Source organism: Drosophila ficusphila, unplaced genomic scaffold, assembly GCF_018152265.1.
Source record: "Drosophila ficusphila isolate 14025-0441.05 unplaced genomic scaffold, ASM1815226v1 contig_414, whole genome shotgun sequence".
NCBI lineage: Eukaryota > Metazoa > Arthropoda > Insecta > Diptera > Drosophilidae > Drosophila > Drosophila ficusphila.
Window position 1 is genome coordinate 9,707,326 of NW_025064328.1, and position 27,584 is coordinate 9,734,909.

Sequence of the window (27,584 nt, forward strand, 5' to 3'; positions counted from 1 at the left end):
CATACATATTTACAACAACTGCATTAGTAATTCTAAGAACGTAGAGAATACAAACGATATAAAATGTATATATTTTCCTATATTAACGGACAAAATCAAATGTACGAGACGAAGGCCAAAAGGCGTTTGCTGGCTGCAAAGCAAGATATTTCACTCACGATTCGATTTTTTACTATTATTTTCAAACCAGATATAGCAGATACAACCGTATGTCTTATTTCTTTTGAAATACAAAAGTTTTAAACCGAAACCCTTTCTGTTTAAATCAAGGCATGATCTGGCAACTCTGGCAAAGAAAAGTTGAACAGAGGATGGTGTTATTACCGGACGGCAACAAGTAGGGTTGTGGAACTATCGATAAGCTCGAAGAGCGGTTTATTCTTTTATTTTAACAAAAGTCAAGTAATTTAAATTGAATATAAAACATGTTTTGGCGTGGGCTTAGCTAATTTTATTAGGATAAATATTTAAACTCGATTATTTTTAGTGCTCTAGCGATAGAACTTTCGGTTGCGAGCTTGATATCGATAGTGGCGTTTGTTCCTTTCGCTAAAGCTAACATCGATAGCTCAAAAGAGAAACAAAAATTTATTTTCAACTTAAAATTTTTGCGACAAGTGCTTGCAGATCGCTTTAAAATAGTTTTTAAAATTTCTGGAGACTTCAAGAGACATCTCAGCAATGGAGGACCGTAAGTGTGTTGGAGGTGCAGCCAATGCAATTCGTGCAATTTACCTGCCGCTGCACATGTTTCTTGGGAGTTCTTGTGACCTGGCCATTGGGACACCTTATACCTTTCGACACCTAGGGATTATCGTAGGACGCTGATTCAGCGGCTTGGCAAATAGCTCTGGGGTGGCTAGAATTAACAATGGGCTGGCCTTGAAAGCGGCGGATGAGTCATGTTTCTGATTTGCGTAGGGTGAAAGCCTTTCCAAACGCCCGGAAACTCGTGGGAGTCGTTCGACATGTCGTAAATGGAATTTATTTATAATATGGGGCTATATGGAGGCATTTAAAATGCCTAGTGTAAACAATGCATATTGTTGTGACGTGGCTGCAAGAAGCGCAGTTTCCAAAAGGCGACGAGATGATATGCGTATCACCCAGGAACGCCTCTTCCAACCGGGTTTATCATAATTTTGCGGCGCTAATTGTTTGGAACATTATATTCATTCGGAACCGCTCAATAATTGGCCATCGCTTCCACTTGTTGAACTTGCGATTGGTTTGGGCCTGCCACAACAACAACATCTCAAAAACAGCAACAACTTGTAGAAAACCAGACCCAACTCACATACATATAGGGCCTATCAATGTGGCACAGTTGCTTTGTTTTGGTACAGTAAATAATGGTTGTAGGAAACTGGGAAAACTAAAACAAAAGAAAATAAACAAATAATAATTATCGTTTGGCAAAAAGTCAAAACTATTATGTCTGTTATTTTCTATTTTTGCCTCACCAAACCATCCCAGTTATGTACAGTACGCATTAGTTTGGATCGCTCCATTACTTAATTGCATTTTAAAAGTGCTGTAAAAATTATTAAAACGAAAATGTAGTAACTCTGGCTAACAGTTCTTTAACTGCGTACTATTTCGAAGTAAAACTGTTGAAACGTCAGAATAAAAGAAAATTTTTCTGCACATAAAAAGATAATGGTTCCTGTCATTAATTGGGTATTTATCTATACTTTTTTATCAGATTGTCCGTGATTGGATACATTTTTTAAAAATACAATGGCAATAAACCGTCATTTGATTATAAAAAATATAGATTTTACATGGCAAAGTCAGCGTAAAATGCAATTGAAAGAAATCTTTTGAACCTATGTGTACTGTAGTTGCTGCTGCTGTCTGTTGCTGCCCCTTTTGTTTTTCGCTCTTTTCTGTGGCGTTTCTCGTCTTTCGTGCTGACACGAATCATCAGCAAGCGGAGCCAAAGAGCCAAGCAATCCACATCTACCAATTTCTAAGCCGAGATCGAGTCAGTTGGCTTTTAGCTGTAGGAGAGCGTGGAAGCAGAGCCAGAACCGAAACGAAACAAAAACTTAACACCAAAAACCAGCTGCGATCGCATGGGGAGAAGGGGAATTTATGTGGAACTCGGAGGGGAAAGAACTGAAAGCTCAGCAAAGAACCACCGCCAAAGTGGCTAAAAGCAGGGCCAAGAAAATGTGCTCAGAGCTGACCGTGGAAACGTGATACCCGCCTTAGGATTCGGATTCAAGACCACATGCTCCTCCTGCGCCAGCTGCCACGTTCAAAATAGAAAGTTGCTGCCAAAGATGAAAGAGACCGCAGAATGAGCGAATCGGAGCCCAATAGCCTGGAGTTCATCGAGGACCCCTACCTGCCGGGCATCGATGATCTCACCAGCACACCTTCACTGGATCTGGAAACGCCAGAAGCCGCATTGGATTGGTATGGCGACGAGCAGGAGGAGAGTGAAGCGGAGCTTTATCTGCGTAATTTGACGCTGGATCAGATCTTCTACGATGTGGATTCGGATTATACCAACAGCCTGGAGCTGCAGGCAGTGGAAGCTGAGTTCATTGGAGCCAAGTTGGCCAACCAGACACCCTCATCGTCCATCGCCAAACGCTTTCGCTTGAAGTTCTTCACCAAGCGAACCATGCGCGACGTTAGGGTCACGTTCATAGACTTCTCGAAACCGTATCTCGCCAAGATATCGAACAGTGACAATTACAAGAGATTTCTCAACATCGGGCATAGAAGTAGAGGTACCAGTTTTGGGGCTTGGGTCAGGGTTCTTTGTTCTGGGTCTTTCACACACGTTCCCCTTTCCACATTCATGAAAACCATGACTAACCCGACTAACTTTTCTGTCTCTTCCTCTTTTGCCTGCCTTTCGCCTCGACAGTTTGTGAGTATTACCCATCACCCAGAACTAACCAATTAACCAACTCATGTCTTTGCAAATTGTAACCGTACATAAACAAACCGAATTCGGTGTACTCAGCCTATGACAAAGTCTTTGAGGAAGTTGCTTTCAAAGGAGGTACATAAACACTGCCCGCAGACAACATTCAAATTAAGCTACAGACCCCCCGACAGCACCCGAGTTTTTCATTTGTTATGGAATGCAGATACTTATTGGGTTTCTTCTTTTGTGTCCAGATAATACAGCTAACCTTTCGGACCCAGCATCTCCAGCAGCTTCTGTGGCATCCGCAGAAATTGCTGCCGAGTTTGCTGCGCTTTCCGTCGAGGAGAAGGAGCAACGTCGGGCTGAATGGAGTCAGGTGAGAAGATAATTTTAAGTCTATAAATTTAAGTTAAATTGCTCAATAGTAAAAAAGTAGTTTAATGAAGTTCAGTTACTCAAACCGGTTTTCTTTCTTTTTTATCTCGTTTAGTTGCTTAAATGCTAACTGTTTTGTTCTTCTATGTTCACTTGTTTATTTTAATTAAAACCTTTTTTTCTCTTCGTCTTCATTCCATGTATTCATTTTGTCATTATTTTAATCAATATATTCATAACCACAGTAAATAACTAAGTACGGCAACAGTTAAATTAGAGTTAAATAAGATGACAACCATTAAAATTGAACCGAATAATAATATAGGTTAGTTACCAAGGAAAATGAGTGAACTTACTTTAGAGAGCAATGTGCAAATGTTATTTGTAGAAAAGAAACCCCACAAATTTCTGTTATGAACAATATGCTAACCTATAATCCCATATTTTACAGGAGCTTGCCCGCGTGGAGGAGGAGATCAACACGCTGCGCACCGTTCTCGCATCGAAGACGCGTCATGCCTCCGATCTCAAGCGCAAGCTGGGCATCACCGTCTGGAAGGAGGTGACGGACGACATGAACCAGGGCATTAGGAACCTCAAGGAGAGCACTGTGTAAGTCCACAAACCGGGCATAGATCTGCAGGGCAATTAACCCGACTAGTCAGTTATAATTTCTAACCAAGCTTTTCGTTTCGAACTCATGTTAAAACGCTGAAACATGTATTTATTTAGTTACCAATCGGTGGAGCAGAGCGTGGGCACGTTTACTAAAGCCGTGCACGAGGCACCCTTGTAAGTAATTCGGTTGAGGATGGCCTTTATTGGGGACTCCACCGGAGTTCCCGGACTAACGCGGTGTTTCACGATACTTCCCCTAACACAATAACCCTCTCTCGCCTGTTTGTAACTAAAAGCACATTCGTTTGCCCACTTTGTGTATTAAGATAACTATCATGATGACTAACTAACGATGGAATTACTTCTATTCTTTCATAGGTACCAACGCACTGAATCCGTGCTGAAGTCCACGGGCGAAAAGACAGCCTCGGTGTTTGGCAGCATCACCAGTGGCATTTCGTCGAAACTGTCGCAAATGAAAAACTCCGAGTCGATGCGTTCTATCGAGGCTTCGGTGGGCTCTGCCTACGAGAACGTTAAAGTAAGCTATGAACACAACAATTTTATGTGCCAATCTCATGCGGTAACTACTATTTTATTATATATCTGTCTTTACACATCTCTCATACTGTTGCGATTCTGTTTGGTTCTCGTCTAACCGCCACCGAAACTAACCACACACATTTTCCACACTTGCTCACCCACTTTTTACTCACTCTGAATTGGGATCCTTCGGTTGATTTGCTTGCTTACACAATGAACCTTCTTGCGCGACTGCTGCTGCACCTCTACTACAAACTGTTCGGTTTTCTGTTCCATTGTAGACCAAGGTGACATCCCGGTCGGGTTCGGTATCCAGTTTCCCAGACGCCCTGGACGAGAACAACACATCCTCGGGCCTGAACTCACCCACAGACTCACTCACTAAATAGGTTTCGGGGGAACTCCGAAACTAAGCGCGTCGATAATGTGGAGAAACCTATACTACACACAAACAGACCCACGCACCCACTCTAATAACTTATTAATTAATGCGAATTGTCGTGTCTGCGCACTAATAACAGGATCAGAATTTAATTACCAACAGATCATATGTACGTGTGTAGTTGTTACGGTATATATAACTTAAATTAACTAAAATCTGTGCGTCATATTTGGCCAAAGGGAGCACATTATAAGCATATATTTGTATTTGCGTGTGAGACACCATCAACTGCATGATTTGTTTAAATTTTATGCCAGGAATGCGGATCGGAGGGCTTGCTGCATTCATTTTTTATAACTATCTAAGCATTCGTATTTAGACTAAACCATTTTGGGTGTCCTCAAGTCGTCATTCCCAAATGTTTCCAAAACTTAGTAAAATCTTTAGCGAAACGAGCAGTTAAAGAATATGTTCTTTTATTTTACACTTTTTTTTTCTTCTCTAGGCATTGAGTTCCGTGGTTAGATGGCGGTCCCGGTCCCGATAAAAAGCCAATTCCAAATTTATTTAGAATTATACTTGAATTACGATCAGAGCTTGCGTGCAAAATAATAAAAATCTATTGGTAATTTTAAGAGGGTAAAACCCTTACTGCTAAAGAGAGAGAAAATTTTCACCCGATTTGTTGCTAATGCTGATCTAAGATTTGCTATATGTGTATGAAAATCTTTGAATAAATGCAAAATTTTTTGCCCCATAAAATATGGTTAACGATTGTTTTTGTAAATATATTTTTGGAAACATCTGCGCTATCTAATAAATTTATAATTTAAATGCCATATGACCGGTATAAAAATTTAATGAGATACAAAATCATGTTTTCGAAAATAAATAATCAAATCAGAAAATGCCCGCCAATAAGTTTTGCTTATCGGAAACCAGGGATGAACTGATAACAGCTGTTCAGTTTGACGGGTGGCAACACTTTTACATACTCCTTGGTTTTTTTTCTTCAACCTATAAGAAAATCTTTGAAAATGACGAATTTTAAATGAAAACAGCGACCAAAAAGAACGCAGTGTGATGCCGGAGTCTAAATAAACCACTCCGAAGTAAAGTGCAATTAAATAACATAGTTTTATACAACGGAAACTGGCTGGCAAGCCGGAAGAAAATTCGCCTTCACGAGCTTTGTTCTAAATGCCGAAGAAGTTTATTACTCATTAAGCGAAACGCATTTGTGTGCCTAGTTAGTTAATTAATTGAAGCCGGAAGATGAACTTCACGTACGTGTTCGTTTTAATTTGGCTGGCATTCCTTATCTGCAGCGGAGTGCTGCTATTCTCGCGGGGATTCCTCCTGGCCCGTGTCTCCAAAACCGAAACAAGCACCTGCAGGAGGTTGTCCACGAATCCCAGCGCTGTGAGTTATCCTAGTTATCCTAGCCAAATCCAACGAGTCTATAATTCATTATCTCTTAGGAATATGTTCTCACTGACGAGGTTGTGAACGAGATATTTAAGGATGTGAACGCCTCCTCCAATCTGTGTCTTCCGCAAAAGTCAAAAGTCATCATTCTGGTTGTGGATGCCCTAAAATATGAATTTGGGTTGTATAAGGAGAACACGAGTGAACCTCTGCCCTATGAAAACAAATTGGGGGTGCTGCAGGAGCTTCTGCAGCAGAGTCCCGACCATGCCCGCCTTATGAGATTTCGAGCGGATCCGCCCACAACCACGTTGCAGCGTTTGAAAGGTCTGACCACAGGCAGCTTGCCCACTTTTATAGATATCGGCTCAAACTTTGCGTCGCCGGAGATCAACGAGGACAATGTCATCGACCAAATAGTCAAGAGCGATCTGCCGCTAGTCTTTCTGGGTGACAGCACCTGGACGGATTTGTACCCACGGCGATTTAAGCGATCCTATTCCTATCCCAGCTTTGATATATTCGATCTGGACAGCGTGGATAATCAGATATTGAAGCACTTGCCCAAGGAGTTGGCCAGTGATGACTGGCAGGTTCTGGTCGCTCATTTTCTGGGCGTGGATCATTGTGGACACAAGCACGGTCCCTTGCACGAGGAAATGGCGCGAAAGCTTAGCGAGATGAACGAGGTGATAAGGTCAGTATTGCGTAAACCTCAAACCTTCATAAATAACAAATATATTGATCATTTAGAGATGTAGTGGCTGCGATGGACAACGACACCACACTGCTGGTTATGGGAGACCATGGCATGACTGCTTCCGGCGATCATGGCGGCGACACCGATGACGAAATCAATGCTCTGCTATTTGCCTACTCCAAACAGCACAGATTCTATGGCAATGATTCGGGCTCAGATAGCGAAATGCTGCAGCAGGTGAGATAAGACAAGCCGTAATCTTGGCACGTCACTGTGATAAGCAAGCATGTTTACTTTCCAGATTGATCTGGTGCCCACCTTGGCGACCATACTTGGCGTCCCAATACCCTACTCCAACCTGGGTCTCGTCAACTTCAACATTGTGCCCGATCTGCAAGTGCCGCACTTGAACAAGTTCCAGACCCTGCTTCTCCATTCCTGGCAGAATGCCCAGCAGGTCTATCGGTACTTCTTCCAGTACGCTTTGGAGAACAAGCGCACGTTCAACGTGGACCAAATGGATCGACTGGAAACGGAGTTCATACTGCTTTCCCACCGAGTGCAAACCGTATACAATGAGGTTGCTTACAAGTCCTTTGTGAGGGATTTGAATACGAATCTGCGAGATATCCTGGGAACTTGTCGGGAGATCTGGGTGAGATTCGATCCCACGCAGATGTCGCAGGGCTTGCTCTTCAGCTTCCTGCCATTGTTCTTTATCTTCCTGCTCATAAACAACTCTCGCCCGGCTGAATACCCCAACATTTTCAAACCCAAGGAGGTTTTCTACACATACCTCATGAACTTGGCCGCTGGAGTTTTTGGATATCGGTACTACAAAACCTTCTCGCTTAAGACGGAGGAGCATGGAGTGATCTTGTTTACGGCTTTGTGCAGTGCTGTTATTTTGGCTTTCCATACCCTGCGCCACTGGACCAACATCGCTACCAACTGGTCAGCTGTCAAGCGATTCGGAGACATGCCCACGCGCCTGCTGCTCTTCGCTTCCATGGGTGTGTTCTTCTCGAACAGCTTCGTCATCCAGGAGGCCAAGATCTTGTCCTATCTCTTGGCAGCATCTATTCTCCTACTGTCCCACGAACTACTGCGACTGAGTGCCCGCTTGGACTTCAGGTCAAAGTTTAAGGCCACCCAGTTCCTGCGATCCACAGCTTTAAGACTGATCTTGGCCAGCATTTTGGCGATTTGCTTGATACGCTTTGCCTACACACTGTTTCGTTGCCGCGAAGAGCAGGGAAATTGCTCGGACTTTGCCAACAGTGGTGGAGCAGGTTTCTCGATCAAAAAACCGGGTACGGGAAAAACCTACATTCTGGCCGTTGTTGTACTCGTGGTGTACACCACCCTGACTCGTTTGTACCTGCGATCCTGCGGTAATTTGACTGGCAACTCACCAAACGTGCTATTGGCTCGATATGGACCTACGGTTGCCTCTATTTGCGCCGGTGGACATGTGCTGCTCGCTAACAGTTCCATTAAGAACATCCAGCGCACTCACATTGATGCAATGGCTCTGGTTATCTACGCTTTGCTATTACTGCAAATCATCGTGGTTTCCTTTGCACCACTGATGACATTTGTGCTGCCTCCTAGGAGTTCCCGAACTGTTACCATTAACGGAAGCGAAAGCATTGTGCCGGAAATCTTCAGGAAAATGAAGCGCATGTACGAAGGCGATGATGACGAAAGGCGTAATCAGATTCCTGTTGTTTATGGATTGGCTACGGTTTACTCTTCCATCGTCATTGCCTTTGGCGTCTTTCTGGCTTTGGTCATGATAGTTCTCCTGGAACCGCGCGCTTCCATTGGTTTGATTGTCTGTGTGGCTGTAGGAGCTATTTTGCTCAGTGTTCATGGTATTTTGCGCTATCGCACTGCCACTAGCTTTGGTAAGTTATTTGTTTTGGACTACGAAAAGATGGATTTATAATGCGAAGCCCTTGTTTTCAGAGAGCTGTGTGCAGCCCACATTCACCGCCCTGGTTGGCTGGTTCCTGCTGGCTCATTTCTGCTTTTTCGCCACCTCACATCAGACCACCTTGTCACAGATTGAGTGGCGTGCTGCCTTCGTCGGTCGCACCACTGGCATTGGACAGTCGAATGTTATCTCGGGCACCCTGGTCATCCTGAACACCTTTTGCGGACCCATTTTCTTCTTCTGCATGTACTCCCTCCTGAGTACAGAGACATTTTCGCTGTTCGCACTGTTTCCCAACCTCATCCGGAGTTGCAGGAATGGTGGAAAGGCGGATGCGACTACCTCCATGTCCGATTTGGCTAACGAGGCTGTTGGTTTTGATATGACAAGGGGCGAGTTGACACTGTACGAGTATGAAGATGTTTTCCTGGGAACGGGTTTCAAGCTGGCCACTCAGTTCTTTATGTTGCAGGGTCTTAAGGTAAGTTATATTCTTATATAACTTTACATAATCATATATTTTATTAATTATTAAATTCCTTTAGATATTCTGTGCCATGATGGCCTGCACTATTCACTGCCGCCACCTGATGGTATGGAAGATCTTTGCTCCGCGTTTTATTTACGAATCCCTCGCCACATTCGTCAGCCTGCCCGCCCTGATTGTGGGCTATCTTCTGGTGCTCCGCATCCACCGTGCTGTGGACACCCTCATCAAGCGCATCAACAAGGAAAAGGTCCACTAGTCTCAGCCCAAACACAACTATTTATTTAGGCCTTAATAAACTCACGTAATAAGAAAGTTCAACGATGTTTTTGGTGGTCTTGTAGTCGTTATCTTATTTTCTTTAAGCTTAGAGTTAGAGTTAAAAGTATCGGTTCACAATTTCTCCAAAAGACACAAAAACGTCACATGATATCGCGGATCTATGGATTTACATTGTTTCTAGTGGTATGGCTTACAAAATTAACACGAGCAAACATGACAAGAAAATTAAGTACGGGTGGGGCTCTTGACCTCCGGTTTCGGTTGCGGTTGCACTACAAACTATAGACTCGACACAAACGCCTCTCGTTCACGGTTCCTTCATCCTCCTGGGGCTAAGTACGCAAATAAGTAACAGGGTGTGTGGGTGTAAGTGTGTTTTTGTTTGGGAATTGGCCGGGGTATAAATCAGAGCACTGGGAGTAGGCCCAACCAAAGACAGATTGGAGGGACCTCCCTGCAGTTTTTAAGTTCTTTTTTTTTTGTACATTTTGTTGCCAGGTCATTGGTGTTTCTTATAACTTGCTTTTGCCGTGTAATATGCGTGTGCAAAAGAGATTCAGGGACAGTTCAGAAGCCTATTGACCGTTGAGGAGCAACGGCGTGCTCGAGACTCCGTTAGCGGCGCCCTTGACTACAAAATCAAAAGAGAAACAACAGTCAGGCGAAAATTAAAAACTAGAGGATCCAAAATGAGTGCCATAAATTTCGAAATTTTGAATAGGAAAGAAGTTGAAACAGGAGGAGTGGCATGCATAGGAGCTACGAAAGGCAGAGGCTTATGGTATGTACAGCAGTGAAAGTTCAAGCTTTTGGTTCTACATTCTTTGGCTATGCATAATGTTGACTCCCGGCCGCGTGACCTAGTCGCTGTTCTCGTCGTAGGGATGATACTGCTTCGGCGGCACTGGCGGCTGCTCGTCCTGCTTACCGTGCGTCGCCGATCGGCAGAACTTCTTGGTGGTGCTCCAGTCCTCCTTGAGGGACAGATTGAACATGGAGTAGTCCGGATCGCCGGTAACCTCCTTCACAATATTCAGGAACTTGGGCATGCAGTTCTTCAGGGCATCGCCGGTAAGCGATGAATACGTCTCCAACAACACCAATCCCTTGCAGCTGCAGGATAGAAATTTAAAAATTCAAACATAATGAAATTTATGAATTGCAAATGGTTATGTTAAAACGCACCGTGGGTGGCCTGGCTCCTTGTAAATGTCCAGCTGGAAATATTGGTTGTTAATCAGGAAGCAACGGCGCTTCTTGTAGATGGTGAAGTGGGCATCGTCGCGCTGGGCCAGCAGGTTCATGTAGTCGCGATGCGTCAGCTGAGTCTTCACCTCGATGCGGGCCTGCCCGTGGACGTTGGGTCGTCGCTGCGTGTGGATGTAGCTCCAGTGGTTCTTCTGGCCGCGCTTGCGAAGGCGAGCCTGCACCTTGGGACCGGCGGATTGCAGATAATGGTGCACCACTTCAAAGTCCTGGAAGGGCGGAAACTCGCTGTCGGGCGGCAGGAGGGCAACTGCAAGAAAAGTCAATATTAGAGATGATCTTACTATGATGAGTTCCTTATAAAATCCTACCCAAATATTTCAGCTTGCGTGAGGTGGCCTGCAAACGATCGCCAATATCGATTCCCACTTTCTGGCATACAGACTCAATCATGCGGTTCATCTTGGCCTCGAAGTTGGTGGAGTTGTCGATCACATCGAAATAGGGATGTCCCACCCAGGCGGCCGCCGATTTGTAGTCCAGCTCCCTAGCCAGATCAACGCCCTCTGAGCGGCAGGCGTGGTCCTGCAATTAGCAAGTTAAAGGTTAGTTTTAGTAAGGAATTTTAAATTCGAAGCCCTTAGCCCTTTCTAGAAAGCCACTAGCACTAGTTAAAGATACAGCCGCCACTTTTAAAGATCAATTGATTACTAACAACTTAGTTTTTGGTCGATATCGCAATAAATGCTAAATAATGAATTCTTTAGAGAGAATGAAATGTGACAATCGAAAAAACTGCATGATAAAGTGTGAAGCAACAACAAAAGGAAAATGAAATAACAATTCAAAGAAAAACATGACTAAATATCGCACCAAAATAAATACAAATTATTTTATGCTCTATTGTTTGTAAAAAAATAAAAACCCAATATTTTCAATACAGAATTGGAATGGAAGTCCGCGATCAACTGTGGCAGCCGTTGGTAAAAGTGCAACCATTCTTGGATACCTGATAGTGGCGCTTTCTGTTCTACCATATTCGGGCGTTTTTAATTTGTGCGGACAAGAGAACTGGTCAAGTAAAATTATTTCTGCCAGCCTGCGGCCTCAACTCACCTCTGTGGAGTAAAAGTCCTCGGCACCATTGGCTGCTGAGACCAAGTGAAGGATTTGGTTGTAGCGATTGTCGCGCATCTCCACGGGATTCCACTTGTTGCCCGCCATCATCTTCTCCCACTTATCCTTCGATATGTCTGATTAAGAGGAGAACAAAGATTAGTCTTCGAAAAGCATTGGGTAAATTCCATTGGGAGATACTCACAGGCACTGGCATCCATAACGCCGCGGTCGCAGATTATCAGACAGTTGCGGGTGCTCGAGTTGCCGAGCTCGAAGTAGGTGTTCTCAATTTGCACCATGGTGCGGATCAAATTCTCCTGGAACTTGTAGGCTGCATAGAGAAGGGAAGGGGAGAAAAGATTTTAGTCTTTGGACCCTCCACGTTTGTTTACAATCGAAACAAGTAGAAATCTAAATACAATTGCAAGCAAATTCGAATCGAAGGGAAAAATAACACTGTGTGGGCATCGAATTGTAAAGAGACTTAATTGACTGGGCTCTGATTCAAGTGTGATGACAGTGCTTGATGGACGATGACCAGTATCCAGTATCTGAGTATCTGAGTTCAGCGATGTCAATTTGAGGCGATGAAAACTAATCTGAATTTGAGCCGATGGAATGAAAAGGCGAGAGCACAAATCGAATTCATAAGTTCAATCAACTTGTTGTCAACTGATGTGACTAGTAATTCTTCCCCAAGTAAACAGTTTCTAATCAGCAGCAGGTTAAAGAGTACTCGGCACAAGTCGCCTCCTCCAGATGTTACTGTCTGGTACTGAATGGAAGGACGGCCCATATGCATTGTGTTCGTTATCGCTTCCTCACTTTCAATTTAATTTCAATGCTGATACTAATTTAAAAAGCGGTTGAAAGCAGTTGAGCTCCACCTAAATTCTGGTTGTTTTTAGTTATCTAAAGCTCAATAAATAACACAACGTAAGTAGTATTTGTAAAAACAAATTTTCAAAACAATGAAACTACTTTACAATAAAGCAAAAGCAATGTATTAATTGTTATGTGTTCAGCAATATTAATATTGTTTGACACATTTTTAAGCATATATTTATAGAGTTCTTTATGCTGCTACTTTTGTAAAAATGCACTTTAGTTTCAGAGAACTGAGTATTAAATGCGAATTCTTTCTAGGAAGTTGTTTTGAAAAATATTCGCTGGCCTTGCCGCTCGAAACTAGAGCTTTGTGTGTCAGCAATCTTAAGCAGTAGGAACAAGTAAATAAATAGTAATCGCTCATTGCGTCACAGCCTCAGCCGGCCAAAGTGGCGATGAGGGGTTTTTTCCCAGAGACAGGGAGTCCCCGGTTGCCGTTATACCGATAAGCTATTTCATCACCCCACTCTTTCTAACACAGTCGAAATTCTCGAACTGGAATGTTCTTTAGCAAATTTTAAAATTATGCCAGATGTTTAAAAAAAAAACGAAATACATTAAAATATTTTAGTTTATTTAAAGAAACACCTTTTCATAATTTAAATTCTTAAAAACTGATCACTTTAAATAAAACAAATGTAATTCTCTGATATAAGAACCTAAATTTAACCTATCATTATATGCCTTTATTGTTTTAGCTATCAAGGCTCCACTGTGGTTGCACTGCAGTTTGTGATCCACTCGGGGGGCGGTTGAAAAAGGTGGAGTGGGGGGATCAAAGTCAGGTGCTTTTGGGGGAGCGACGCAACAACACTTGTTGCGGTTCTCGGTCGCGTGCAAAATAAAAAAGTTAGCTGCCTAACGAGCTGCCTTTGTTTACGCATTAGTTGTTGTTGCTACCGCCTTTTTTTTTTGTTGGTTCATGTGCACTGCAATTGCAATTGCAATTGCATTGAACTTGACTCGGTGCATCGGGTGACAGGTGAGATCGATTTGTGGGAATTTACGGGACGCCTTTCGCTATTGTTTACTGCTCTGCTGGTTGGTGCTCTGTTTTCCGCCCACTTTCTGTTTTTGTTTCGGCTACGCGGTATTTTCTTTAGCCCTGCCAATTCTAATTCAATTAGCAACGATGATGCAAGAACAAAAATAATGGAAAAAAGCCCCAAGATGTATGTAAGCCAGTGTACGCGTATTTGAAATTTCACCAGCTATTGCGCATCAGAGAATGGAAATCTCTACACCGAAAAAAATTCATTTGGAACTCTCTAATCCTTTTAAGTTAAAAGAAAAGAAAGAAAACTAACTAACTGTTATATGTGATTTACAGTTGAAAAAAACTTGATGTATTAGGTATCTGTACATTATGCCAACTAAATACTTCACCTAGTTAATCCTTTAAATAATAATTTTACAAAATTTCTCTACCAAGTCCATATTATTTTTCAGGTGAACTAAATATCTGCACGAGTGTTTCTTGAAGCGTGTGAGTGTTATTCTGATTGTGTGTGATTGCCCAGCCAACCTTTAATGGACTCTCGAGATAATAAGAGTGTATGCAGATTAGGAGGCTCTTTAGCCACATACATAATTAGCCAAGTTAATTTACATAATGCCTGAGAAACGATTTGCCTAATGAAGAAGTTAGATAGGTATTTAGAAAACAAAAAGCGAAATGAAGGGCGAAATTCAGGGGGCGTGTGATGTGGATGTGATGTGGGGTAGCGAATCAACAGGCAAAAATAAAATCGTTTAGCAATCAATTTCGGGAAATCAATCGAGCAGGGAGGACCACCAACAAAACCAACAAAAGCGACTGACAGACAGCGAGCGATAACAAGTTCAAACGAGAATTCTTGGCAAGACTTGCGACAACCCCGCCCCCAGCCCCGCCCCTTCCTATATTATCTATCAAATGTTCCTATATGTATCTATACAACTATCACACGTTTCTAGCTACACACAGTTGCGGTGGAAATATTTGTTCTATTAGCATGTTTATGACTGATTCAAAAAAATATATTTATAAATGTGTTTCTATGTTATGAATATGTATTAGAAAATAAAATTCTAACACTTTAAAACTAAATACTTTAATAAAACTTTTATGATAAACCATTAATAAATTTGGTCTAATAACATTATTTTTTTAATATAAATGTTTCTCATTCTCATTAAAACGATCAAAGTTTACAAAGGAAAAAACTGACATAATATAAATAATTTGTACAACGTTCAATAAGAAGTCAAATATTATTTTTATGAATTGACACATTTACACTGAAAAGTCAATATTTGTCCAATGTGTTTTTCCACAAGGAACCTATAACTTATAGATTACGTTTTGTTAATTTGAATGTGAATAAAAGTGCTCCATATTCTTGACCATTACTGTCTAAATCGCAACACTACAAAAGTAATTGAATGGAGCACATTTAGCGCCCAACTGCGAAGAGAGAGCAAACAAAAGTCAGGGGGGTTCGATAGGCAATGGATTCGAGGGTGCAGGGGCGTCGAAAAGGGGTGCGATTTGGGTGGGAAGCGGATGTCGAACTCACGTCAGCAAGCACGTGATGCGGTGAAACATTTCACATTCTTCGCCTATAATACACACATTTAATTAGTCAGTCAGAAGACCAGCCATAGCATATAGAAAATAACCAATAGAGGAGCTCGGTCACCCACAGAAATAAATAATGCCGAAATGAAAACGAAAATGGCTCTCTGCTGGGAAATTGCCATGTGGCCATGGCTGACTGACTGGCCAACAATAGCCAAAAGTCTATTTGGCGCATACAGTAAACATCGGTTAAGATATGCAATGAAAATAAATGTGCCAGAAAATGCAATTAAACTATACTGAAGGTAGGGATAATGAAGGACTTAAAAGAAAATAAATCATTGAATACTAAAGGTATTAAGGAACGTAATAAATTTAATCTAATGGAAAGAACACCTTTCAACAAAATTTCGTCATGTGAGTCTTTGTACACTGCCTTTATAATTATTTTAGCCATCAAAAACCTGTACTGTTTGCAAATAAATATATTATAACATGTTTAAAAAGTTTCAAACCAAAATTACTAATCAACATACCTATAGAAATGTATTCGTTCAGATATCTAAAAAGTACAATATCAAAGTGACATTTAAATGATTATTACTGCTGCGTAAGCAAAACATGTATGTACATGTGTGTATATTTGTTAAACAATCCCCCATTTTTTGGTACACCAATACCATGAAACCAAGTAAGGAAAATAAATACACTATATAGCGATTTTTGCAACGTCTCGAAATTCCCGCCTTTCGAGAGTGGGTGTCCAGATATCAGACTTCAGCACACACACGTGTTGCTCACCACGGACCCCACAGAACCACTGAGGTACACATATATGTAGATATATACGCACTCTATACTCTTTGCATATATTGCTGCTAAATTTAAGTGGCCCATTTAAATTCGCTGAAAAGGTAGCGGCTAAACGAATTGCAGAGGCTCGGCGTGAAATATTGTTATTGAAATGAGCAGATATATATCTATCATGTAGAGAACGCGACAATTACGACGTGTTAGTGGACACAAGTGTTATGGGAACGCACATAAATCATAGAACGAAGCCAGAACAAACATGAAGAACACACGTAATTTATAGGAGTTAATAGAGATCAGTCTGTTTGGTGAAATGTTGTCGTCAAGTCATTTGGGGACGCACACAAAGCAAAGAAACGTGACAAAAATTAAGGGCTGGCGGGCGAGGTCTGTTAAAGACTTTTGCGGATGCCGGTACACAAGAAAAAAAAATGCATTTCATTAGCAGCGGCTCAGGATACAACAACCGATCCGTGGCTCCACCGGCACTCACCTTCGCTGCCATTCGGCCGGGATGCAGCCTTGGCCAAGCAGCGCGGACAGGATGCGGTTAGGTCGATGAGACTGTGCTCCGGAGCGGCGAAGGGCAGATCTTTGTAAACGAACGTGGTTGGCGTGGGCGGGTCTGTGAGTGTGGGTGGCGGTTTGTTTTGTTTTTCAGTGTGAGTGGGTATTAGATTAGCCCTCGCTATAAATATATATACGATATAGAGTATATCCCCCCCATCCGGTGGCGCTGACTCACGCAGTCCTCCTTGCAAACGACATTATTCATTAAGGCTTTGCAAGGAATTGCGACTAATCGGTGGACATGTGATCAGACTTCGCTACTTTCTATATCTTATCTGATAGCGTTTTCTGCAATTTAGATAGCTTCGAACGGGCCTCCGCCCCCCTCCTCTGCTTGGCAACCCCACTGGCATATCCATTAATAACCATAATTGACAAATTGCTTGCCAAGTTAAAAGGAAGACTGCTAGCGAAATGACCTCGAGTCACGCAATCAGGATATCGAGTGGGAATTCGAATCGTGTCCAAAGGAATTACGTAAGTTTCATTGAAGACGTGACTTTCTTGGGGGCCTTCTGGCTATATACTCAGATATAGACTAGATATACTCGTACTATCTATAGTATGGCGGCTGTCGCACTTGCCTGATTTTAAAAATACATCTAGCGTACGTATAGTATAGGGATTCTTTGTGTTGGTCGCTCGGCAAAGTAAATATTTTGATTTATTTTCGAGAAATCGCTGTGTCGAACTTGAAAGTGCTCGGAAAATGGGATCTTGTACTCGGAAAATGCTTGCAATGTTAGACTCCTCTCCTCTGCTCCGCCAACTAGCAACTTTTCTTTGGTCTCCCGCTCGGTGGCACCGCCATCTCTACTTACCCTCTTTCTCGGTCAGATCGGAGAACTTCACGCCGCCACTAGATATTCGGATGTCGGGGGGAGAAAAAGAGAGAACACACAAGTGGGAATTAGCATCGGTCCAAATAGTTCGATTGGTATTTACTAGGGAGAGTAGTTCAAAGTTCAAGAGCATCGAGAATGGAACTCGAATCGAATTAATTATGTATTAGAATGGTGATCGTCTCAGGTAAATGGACGAGCGGCAGACCAAAGCTACTCGGTCCAATCTCAGGTGGCGATCTCCTGAGCGGCTCCCTTCGCTTTGATCGCCCTTCATTTGCTTTATTTTGGATTTACTTTACTTTTTGAGTGTAAGAGTGTGTGGAGAGAGAATTTACCTGAGTAAAACAGTGGCCGTTTCAGGCACGCGGAATACCTGAAAATATTTAACATGCTCATTGCTTTGTTTCGAGTTTTCGGGGCAATAGAATGGTAATGAGGGGGGAATCTAAAGGTAATCCCGCTACTGCCGTGGCTCCACTTTCTCCTCTACTTACAGAGCTGCCCGCGGTATCGCTAACTTGCCTTAGTCTAGGATCGGCATTCCCATCCCCCAATCCCCATAAAGCCAAACAGATTCCCCACGACACTCACCTTCCATCCAAGGTTCTCGAAGAAGGTGCACAATCGGGACTGTCCCGTCGTCTTGCCGCCGCAGGGCCCTGAAAATGCATAATGTATTCGTCAATTTTATTTGTTTATTTACAAATGGGCTAAGGTTGCAGACTTGTACGCCATATTACTCGAATTATGTGAGAAACGGGAGAAAGGCTTGCTGAAACTTGTGGGAAAGTTCCCGCGATTCCTTTTTATTTTCTTTTTTGTTTCGCAACTCAAATAGTAAGGTAACTGAGTTCAAACCGAACAAAAGTTGTTAAAAACTTTTGTTTATAACAATAATAATTCTGAATAAGTTAGGTATTTTAAGAAACTACACGTTTCTGTTGTTGACATAATTTACACATTTGTAAGGAACTAGAAATAATTTCATTTTAAAATTCACGCGTGCTTACAGTTAACATGTTTAAAAAAAGTTGGGAATTAGCTGGTTCCAGCTAATTAAGTTTGTAAATACAAAGCTAACCAAAAATCAATTCTGAATGACTAATGAATGACTTTCAGCCATTCCTTACTTATTTAAAACAGAGCAAAGTCCAAAATAAAATTAAATCGCAACAAAAAGCTTTATTTGAATAAAATAAGAATTAAGATTAGTCTAAATTTGTAAAAATACTCAAGCATCTGTTGTTATCACTATTTGGTCAAAAATTAAATTAATTCAACGTCAAGTTAAACGTAAAAATAATTTTTTTGGCTGAAGCCAGTTTTTCGTTTTTTTTTATTTTGAATTGTTAGAATAAGTATCGTTGAATTTGAAGTTTACTGTAAGTTAGTTTAGGGCGAAGGCGGGAGCGCAATAAAGCTTTTGTTCGCTCTCTGCGAGTTCGCTCCGTCTTCGCCAACCTTCGGTAAGCTAGGCTTAAGTATGATTGTGGAGAATAGAGCATTCGTTGAAATTGAGTTCGATCGAGCGCACGCATTATTTTTCGTTTCGTTGTCGTTTTGCCAATAAATTTATTAATTAGCCACCCAAGTTTCGGTTTTTAATAATTAGAAAAACGCTTCTAATTTTTCATGGCGCCCCCGGGTGGACTAATTAATTAAAATAAAAGGCAACAAATTTTTTAAAAGTGACAGTGACACAAATAACATAAAAGTGCAAGTGATTTTTTCTTGTGTTTTTTTGTTATACAAAAAATTGCACAAAAATCCAATTTTGCTTGTGATACAAAGTTGCCCGCGACGTGTGTTCAAAAGAAAAACATTTAAGCTCCAGCTATTAATTAATCGTGCCGGTCGCGAAATTAAATACCCTAATTCGACGTTCCTGCCACCGACGAGGGATGCCCTGCGATTGTTCAAGTTGCAAAAGGAAAGTGGCAGCAGGATTGAAAGATCCAAACGAAGAACCAAAGGTATTTGTGCGAAAAATTGAAAGCTGAGTTTTGACAAAAAACTAGAAATATTCGTTAATTGTCTAGTGCTGAAAAATTGCACCTCGCTTTCAATTCTTGGCACATATGTACAAAATAGTAGAGCTAGATTGCATGCAAAATTAAATTTAAACAATTTTAATAATTTCAAAGAGTACCAAATATTACAGCCATAATATATATATAAATACCTAATATATTTACAAGTGCTAAATTTCTGTATACTATTTGAACCGCCTTTGGATGCAACTTTTGTTTAATTGTGTTAAATTATTGCAATCACTGTCGCCCCCCTTGTTTTTAAGTATCGTTAAAACCTCGCAAGTTAATAGTTGGGAAGTTAATCTGAGCCGTTATACACAAATATATAAGCCCTTATATACAAGCAGCTGCAGCGGTAAACTTTTTTCGTTTTCGCTTTCGCTTGGTCGCCGCTAGCAGCGTTGTTGTTGTTGTTGGGTTCTTGTCATTTGGGCGCGCTACAGGTTAACGGACCGGCAAGTGACGCGCTACCCCGCATTCGGTTGGGTATATTGTTTTTCGCCGTCGTTTGCACCCACTATTAATTTTGATACTTCGTGCCTCGATATTCAATTTAAAAATTATTTTCGTTGTTTCTCGCCTCTAAATAATTATTTAATAATAATAATTATTTAATAATTTTTTTCGAACAAATTTAATATTTTATAAATTATTATTTTTTGTGGTTTAATTCGAAAATTAATTTCATTTAATTTTTTCACACTTGGTCCTTTAATAATTTACTTAAATAAATTTGGTTTTTGATAATTTAATTCAAAAATGAGCCAAGAAAAGCCCAAAAGTAACCTGCTTGAAGACTTGAAAGCCAAGTTACAAAATCGAGTAAAAAGCATTCGCCGATTAAGTGATCGACTCGATTCTGGCGCGATCGCGATTAAAGAAGAAGAATTGAAATGTAGATTAGATACGTTAAACGCTGCAATTAATAAGGCAAATCTATTGCAAGAAGAGATAGAAGATATAGATGATGGCGATGAATTTAGAGATGAGTTGGAGGAGTTATCAATTGTTACCAAGGCAAAATTAATGTCGCTTTTGTCGGCCTTGAAGACAGCAAGCGATCCAAAAATTTCCGGATCAGCTTCTGTAGCCCCAACTCGAGCTCGACTTCCGAATTTGGCCTTGCCAAAGTTCAGCGGCAAATATTCGGAGTTTAAAAATTTCATCAGCCTTTTTGAAACTCTCGTTCATCAAGACGACAGCATTCCAGTTATCGAGAAATTTAACCACCTAATTTCGTGTCTCTCCGGTGAAGCCTTAGGGACTATTAAGGCTTATCAAGTCACCGCGAGCAATTATGAGAAGGCTATGGCCAGCCTCAAAAAAGTCTACGATAACGAATGCTTGATTTTTATGAATAATATCTCAACATTGTTCACTCTTCCAAAAATTACGCACCAATCAGCGTCTTCCTTAAGAAGCCTTATCGATACCGTTTCATCAATTTATGGATCGTTGTTATCGATAGGAGATGATACAAAAATATCCAATGCAATGTTGATTTATCTCGTCTTGAACAGAGTAGACCCAGTGACTAAACAAAAATGGGAAGAACAGCTCGATTATGAAACTTTGCCGCTTTGGTCCGATTGTGAGAAGATGTTGAATCGCCGATATCAACATTTATCTGCTGAGGAAACATCAAAACCAAAGCAAGATAAATTAATTCCGAGCAAACATAATCGAAGCTCGTTTTCGTGTTCTTCGACCAACACTAAGTCCGTGCAAAGTTGTAGCTATTGCAATGCTGGAGACCATGTCCTAGCGAACTGCAGTCCGTTTGGTCGGCTGTCAGTAATGCAAAGGTTCGATTTTGTTAAATCTGCGTCTTTGTGCATAAATTGTCTGCGAAAGGGTCATACGGTTTCCAAATGCAAGAGTAGTAAATGTCGAGTTTGTGGTCGCTCGCATCACGTTTTACTGCACAGGTATACCGTCTCCGAGAATAGTTTAGCGTTGCCACCACCCCAAGAGAGTCTGTCTCCCTCTAAAAGTCAGGATCAGCCTTCCACGTCACATGTTATGCATGCGACATCATTGGACAGGGTGATTTTGGCCACGTCGATCGTAAGTGTCCGCACGAAAAGCGGTGAATACATTTTGGCTCGAGCCCTTCTTGACTCTGGGTCTCAAGCCAATTTCGTTACAGAAGACCTTGCTCGCCGCTTACAGATCCGTAAAGAGGAATCGTGTATCAACTTACTTGGTATTGGCGAATCCAATTCTCAAGTTAAGAAAAAGGTACACACAGTGGTGAAGTCGCGAATAAATGGTAGTGAATTTTCGTTCGATTTCTGGATTTTGAAATCGATATCCGGATATCATCCGGACCAGTCTGTGAATATCAGTGACTGGAAAATTCCTAAGAACGTACCATTAGCAGACCCCTATTTCTACAAGCCACAAAGAATAGATATGTTGATAGGAGCAGAATCATTTTTCGAACTTTTAGCTGTTGGTCAAATTAAGCAAGGTCCTGACTATCCAACTCTTCAAAAGACCCTACTTGGATGGGTTGTTTCAGGCAGATACAAGGCGTCTGCCCCAAGAGATGTTGTGAATAGTTATAGTTGTAGTGAAGAGCTATTAGTATCGATTGATAGCACACTACAAAAGTTTTGGTCACTGGAAGAAATGCCATCTATAAAGAAAATTCTATCACCTGAGCATAAGTTGTGTGAAGAACACTATAGAAAGACCACTCAGGTTTTGCCATCAGGTCGGTTTGAAGTTAGATTGCCGTTTAAATCTGATCCCACTGGATTGGGCAACTCATTCGAGGTTGCAAAAAGGAGATTTCTGTCGCTCGAAAGAAGGTTGTCGCGAGATCCTGAATTAAAGAAAATGTATCTCGAGTTCATGGAAGAATACCTCGCGTTAGGTCATATGTCTCCTACAGACAATAGAGTTCCTTTGACTCCACATTATGTTATTCCGCATCAGTGTGTCCTTAGGCCCCAGAGTACGTCTACTAAGTTGCGTGTCGTGTTTGACGCCTCTTGCAAAACGTCATCTCAGGTGTCCCTAAATGATATCTTGATGGTAGGCCCAACTATCCAAGATGAGTTATACTCCACACTGCTCCGCTTCCGGCTGCACAGGTTTGCTCTGACAGCCGATGTTAAAAAAATGTATCGTCAAGTAATGGTAAATGAAGCGGATAGGCCATTTCAACTCATAGTGTGGAGAAGAGACCCCTCAGAATCCTTGAGATTATACCAGCTCAACACCGTAACATATGGAACTGGTCCAGCTCCATATCTAGCGATTCGGTGTTTAAAAAGGTTGAGTGAATCTGCCAAACTTTCATTCCCTAGAGCTGCTGAAGTGATTGGATCCGACTTTTACGTCGATGATATGCTAACTGGTGCTGCATGCGTCGAGGAGCTCAGATCTATTAGGTCTGAAGTGTCTCAGGTTCTTCAAACCGCCGGGTTTGAATTGACAAAGTGGTTTTCGAACTCACCTGAGGTCACCGCATCTGAGAGCACAGTTAAATCCATACCGATCTCGGATTCAGAGTCGACGAAGGCGTTAGGCATATCGTGGTTGCCTAACGAAGATTCTTTCAAGTTTGAAATTGACAATTCCGTCATGGGTCTCAGAGCGACAAAGCGGAACATACTATCGGTGACATCGAAGCTGTTCGACCCCCTCGGCTTGCTTAGTCCTATCGTAATCAGAGGAAAAATCCTATTGCAGGAACTCTGGCTGAACAAGTTGGATTGGGATGAGTCGATTCCTGTGCATTTGGAAACTGCGTGGAATAAGTTGAAAAATACATTGTCTCGTTTGGAAGAGATAACAATTCCGCGGTATGTGCACACCGATCCGATGTCACCGGTTCAATTGCATGCCTTTGCCGACGCATCCATGAGAGCTTATGGAGCTTGCGTCTATATTCGTAGCAAAACTGCAGAAGGTATTAAACTGTCATTACTGACGTCAAAATCTAAAGTAGCGCCGCTCAAGACTAAAACGCTCCCAAGGCTTGAGTTATGTGCCGCTCACCTTCTCGCAGATCTCTGTCACAGAATCAAACCCCTATTAAAGGTCCCTATCGAACGGATAGTCTATTGGTCAGACTCGGAAGTTACGTTGCATTGGATTCGATCCCATCCGTCTTCTTTGTCGATATTCGTCTCGAATAGGGTAGCGGAGATTCAGGAGTGGTCAGGAGAAGCTACGTGGCGGCATGTCCCAACTAACCAGAACCCAGCAGATATTGTATCAAGAGGTTGTGACATAGAGGAAATTAGTGATTCAATCTGGTTTACTGGACCATCCTTTTTGAAGAATGAAGAAGAGACCTGGCCCAAAAATGCACATTTCATTCTTGATGAAAAGGTCCTAATTGAGGAAACAAGGAAGACTGTGGTAACGATGGCCGCCACGGTACGGGAGTCGGAACTGGTAGATGTCATCGAGGGATTTTCGTCACACCTCAAGCTGCTTAGAGTGTTCGGTTACATGTTCCGCTTTATAAGGAAATGCAGAGACAAGAGTATAGTTTTTGAAAAAACTCTGTCTCCGAATGAGTACAACGAAGCCTTCTTAAAAATTGTCGAGACCATCCAGAAACACGAGTATCACGAAGTTCTTGAAAAAGTTCGGAAGAACTCCAGAGTTGGCCCAAGTCTTCAACGATTGAACCCATTCATTCATGAAGACTCAGGCACTTGGTGTAATTTTTCGTTGTTGCGAGTTGGGGGGCGATTAGCAAATGCTCCTATAACGTACGATGCCAAGTTTCCCCTGCTGTTGACAAAATGCTCCCAATTTGTGCAGAGCTATGTCCGGCATTTGCATCTAACCAATTTTCATGTCGGGCCACGAGCACTTGTGAGTCTCCTTCGACAGCGTATTTGGATCGTAAACGCTCAGGAGGTCTGCAGTCAAATAGTTCGATCATGTATTCGCTGCTTTAAATGCAAGCCTCGACTAATGACGCAAATTATGGGAAATTTACCCGCAGATCGTCTCCGTGCTCTCCGCCCATTTAGTATCTGTGGCGTTGATTTTTGTGGCCCCGTCTATACGACATTGAAAATTCGTGGAAGGCCTCCGTATAAGTCCTACATAGCGCTTTTTGTGTGTTTTGCGTCCAAAGCGGTTCATTTAGAAATTGTGTCAGACTTAACCACTAACTCCTTCTTATTGGCTTTCCAAAGGTTCGTTGGGCGCCGAGGATGCCCTCGCACAGTCCACTGCGACAACGCGACGAACTTCGTCGGAGCGAGTCGCCACTTCCAGGGCCTTCGGAAGCGCATCGAGGAGGAAGCAGACGCCATACGCGAATTCGCATCAAGAAGCGGATGCGAGTTTGCGTTCACACCGCCTCGGGCTCCGCACATGGGCGGGCTTTGGGAGGCAGGTGTGAAAACTGCAAAACACCTACTCCTACGGGCGGTGGGCAGCGCGCTCCTAACCGCAGAAGAGCTGGAGACGGTGCTCGTCGGGATCGAGGCGGCGATGAACTCCCGGCCGCTAGGCGCGCTATCCAACGATCCCAGCGACGGAGAAGCGCTAACACCAGGGCACCTGCTGACAGGCGGGCCGCTATTCCCCATCCCAGCACTCCGGACCCCGGACCAGGCGGGTCTCAGTTGCTTGCGGCGATGGCAACTTGTCTCGTCAGCCAGGCAAATGTTCTGGCGGCGATGGTCCCTGGATTATGTGCTGGGCCTGCAAATTCGGGGCAAGTGGCACCAGGAGCAGCCCAACATCCAGGAAGGACAACTGGTCGTCGTCGCCGAGGACAACCTGCCGCCTCAACAATGGCTGATAGGGAGGATCATCGCCACTCACGCAGGAGAGGACGGAATGGTCAGGGTCGTCGAAGTGAGGACCAGCGGAGGAGGAATTTTTAAGCGGGCCATCCATAAATTGGCGCCGCTTCCAATATGTTGAAGCCGGACGGGCCTTCAACGGGGCCGGTGTTGGCTGAAGCCAGTTTTTCGTTTTTTTTTATTTTGAATTGTTAGAATAAGTATCGTTGAATTTGAAGTTTACTGTAAGTTAGTTTAGGGCGAAGGCGGGAGCGCAATAAAGCTTTTGTTCGCTCTCTGCGAGTTCGCTCCGTCTTCGCCAACCTTCGGTAAGCTAGGCTTAAGTATGATTGTGGAGAATAGAGCATTCGTTGAAATTGAGTTCGATCGAGCGCACGCATTATTTTTCGTTTCGTTGTCGTTTTGCCAATAAATTTATTAATTAGCCACCCAAGTTTCGGTTTTTAATAATTAGAAAAACGCTTCTAATTTTTCAGATAAGATACGTAGAACTTCAACTTCAGAATGATTTTCTTCAATTGTTTTTGTTTGGTTCAACAAGGCGGAAACGAATGATTATGACTTGTGTCCCAAATTCCAATAAATCAAGTGCAGTCGAGTTTCTCGTCGATGTGCAGTGCATATCACTCGATTAGGTCCGCGGCCTGACCCTGAAGGCAATTACGCCCATTACTGAATGCATTGCGCAGCGATCTGGGGAAATCGATTTCGAATGCACTCCCGAAGAAGCGGACCCGTCAATAAAATAAAGCCCCCGCTAACCGATAGGAAATGGGTCTTTGCAGGGACTTAAGGGGATTTACGGACGAGTGCCACACGTGGCGATGGGCCGTGTCTTTTATCAGCTTCTTCCTGAAAATATTGGCATTCTGGACAGAGGAAGCCCGACCCGAAAGCGATAATACGTGGGCACAAGTATGTGTGGAGAGATAGGCCCGCCAATACATCAATGCTTTTTGTGGGGCTTCTAATCACAGCCATAACTTGGGCCAAATTAAATGATTAGACCACGCGCCCAACCACTGCTCATATGATCTTCAGGCAAACAGGTTTTATGGCTCTGTTTTTACATATGAATGGAAACAGTGTGGGGTCTTTGAAGCGCCGATGGACAATAAAAAGCCGGTAGCTGTCTGAATTCAAAATAAGTTTCGTTGGGAAAGTCCCGGGATGCTGCGCGCAGGACACAATCTCTACCCATTCGTGGAACTCGCGACCTTGACACAAATCGTAAACAAATCGCGCAATCGGGTGGTTGTTGGGCCACGAGGATACGAGGATACGAGGCCACTTGTAACAGATACACAGAAATCAACCCAACCAGGTAGATTTTTGTGGGGAAGCAAAAAAAAAACTCACCGCCAGTTAGGACAATTTTGTAGACTCGTTTATCTTTCGGCGACACCGAGCCCATCCTGTTGAGCTTCAAGCTGGGCATGGCGCCTGGTTTCGGTGAGGTGGACTTCCTGATCTCGACCTGCTGCTGCTGCTGCTCTGGTTCGTCCTTCTGCTGCTCCTGACCATTACTGCTGGCCAAAACCGACTGCTGTCCGTTGCTGAGGAGGGTGGCCATGATGCCTTCGTCTTCGGGAATTTTTCACTTTTTTGTTTTCGTTGAGAGGAGCCGATTGGCACGCGGAAAACTCTTCTACGCGTGCTGCACGTGCCTTTTTAAGGTTATGCCTGGGGAAATCGCAGTCCTGCGGTTCCCGGGGGTTTGCTGGTGTTCAGGTGTCCTGGCTTCCGTTATCCTGGGAGTCCCTTTGTTCCGGGTCTTGCGCTCTGCTATTCAAAAGCTGCACTGGCGCCTTGAAATCATTCTCAAAAAGAGGATTGCGCGGGATTCTCTCAAAAGGCCGACGGAGGAACTCTAGAATTTGACCAACGAGTCGGCAGCGTTAGACGCTACTGTTCGATTCCGTACCACATCCGATTATTTGGGCGATATCAAAGTTTATGCGATTTGTGGTGGTATTGCATTTTTACGAGTTGACACCGCATCCGTTTATTACACAAGAAAAGAACGAATTTGTATGAAAAATGAGTGCGGACTGCGGTCGGTCTTATACTTTGGTTGGCCTGCAGTGTGGCCGGGCTTTTTGGGGGTGAATTAGCCG

General features: G+C 42.8%; 3 protein-coding genes across 14 annotated transcripts; 2 read left to right on the forward strand and 1 right to left on the reverse strand.

Annotated features, from left to right (window-relative positions):
- Positions 1–531: 531 nt before the first annotated feature.
- LOC108086306 (tumor protein D52) lies at positions 532–5,574 on the forward strand. Of its 10 annotated transcripts, none has more exons than XM_017183203.2 (6): positions 533–691; positions 3,142–3,266; positions 3,717–3,877; positions 3,998–4,057; positions 4,262–4,466; positions 4,708–5,574. In XM_017183203.2, exons 1-6 carry the CDS (start codon positions 682–684, stop codon positions 4,813–4,815), a joined length of 669 nt encoding a protein of 222 aa, XP_017038692.1. In that variant the 5' UTR covers positions 533–681; the 3' UTR covers positions 4,816–5,574. The 10 variants fall into 10 exon arrangements, with proteins under 10 accessions (XP_017038696.1, XP_017038692.1, XP_017038695.1 ...); XM_017183206.2 differs by having other exon boundaries at positions 4,262–4,424; positions 5,314–5,574; XM_017183204.2 differs by having other exon boundaries at positions 536–691; positions 4,262–4,424.
- Positions 5,575–5,786: 212 nt separating this feature from the next.
- On the forward strand, positions 5,787–9,683 carry LOC108086308 (GPI ethanolamine phosphate transferase 3). The gene is made up of 6 exons (XM_017183209.2): positions 5,787–6,230; positions 6,290–6,933; positions 6,990–7,173; positions 7,238–8,846; positions 8,908–9,356; positions 9,421–9,683. The coding sequence occupies exons 1-6, from the start codon at positions 6,084–6,086 to the stop codon at positions 9,619–9,621; spliced, it is 3,234 nt and encodes a 1,077-aa protein (XP_017038698.1). The 5' UTR covers positions 5,787–6,083; the 3' UTR covers positions 9,622–9,683.
- Positions 9,622–27,554, reverse strand: LOC108086296 (TRPL translocation defect protein 14). 3 transcript variants are annotated; one of them, XM_043208016.1, is made up of 11 exons: positions 26,827–27,554; positions 18,237–18,304; positions 17,981–18,018; positions 17,622–17,659; positions 16,724–16,855; positions 12,172–12,300; positions 11,967–12,103; positions 11,222–11,435; positions 10,830–11,160; positions 10,573–10,757; positions 9,622–10,275 (listed from the first exon to the last, which is right to left on the reverse strand). In XM_043208016.1, the coding sequence occupies exons 1-11, from the start codon at positions 27,038–27,040 to the stop codon at positions 10,220–10,222; spliced, it is 1,542 nt and encodes a 513-aa protein (XP_043063951.1). In that variant the 5' UTR covers positions 27,041–27,554; the 3' UTR covers positions 9,622–10,219. The 3 variants fall into 3 exon arrangements, with proteins under 3 accessions (XP_043063951.1, XP_043063953.1, XP_043063952.1); XM_043208018.1 differs by lacking the exon at positions 16,724–16,855 and having other exon boundaries at positions 26,827–27,552; XM_043208017.1 differs by lacking the exon at positions 16,724–16,855 and having other exon boundaries at positions 9,622–10,757.
- Positions 27,555–27,584: the final 30 nt, after the last annotated feature.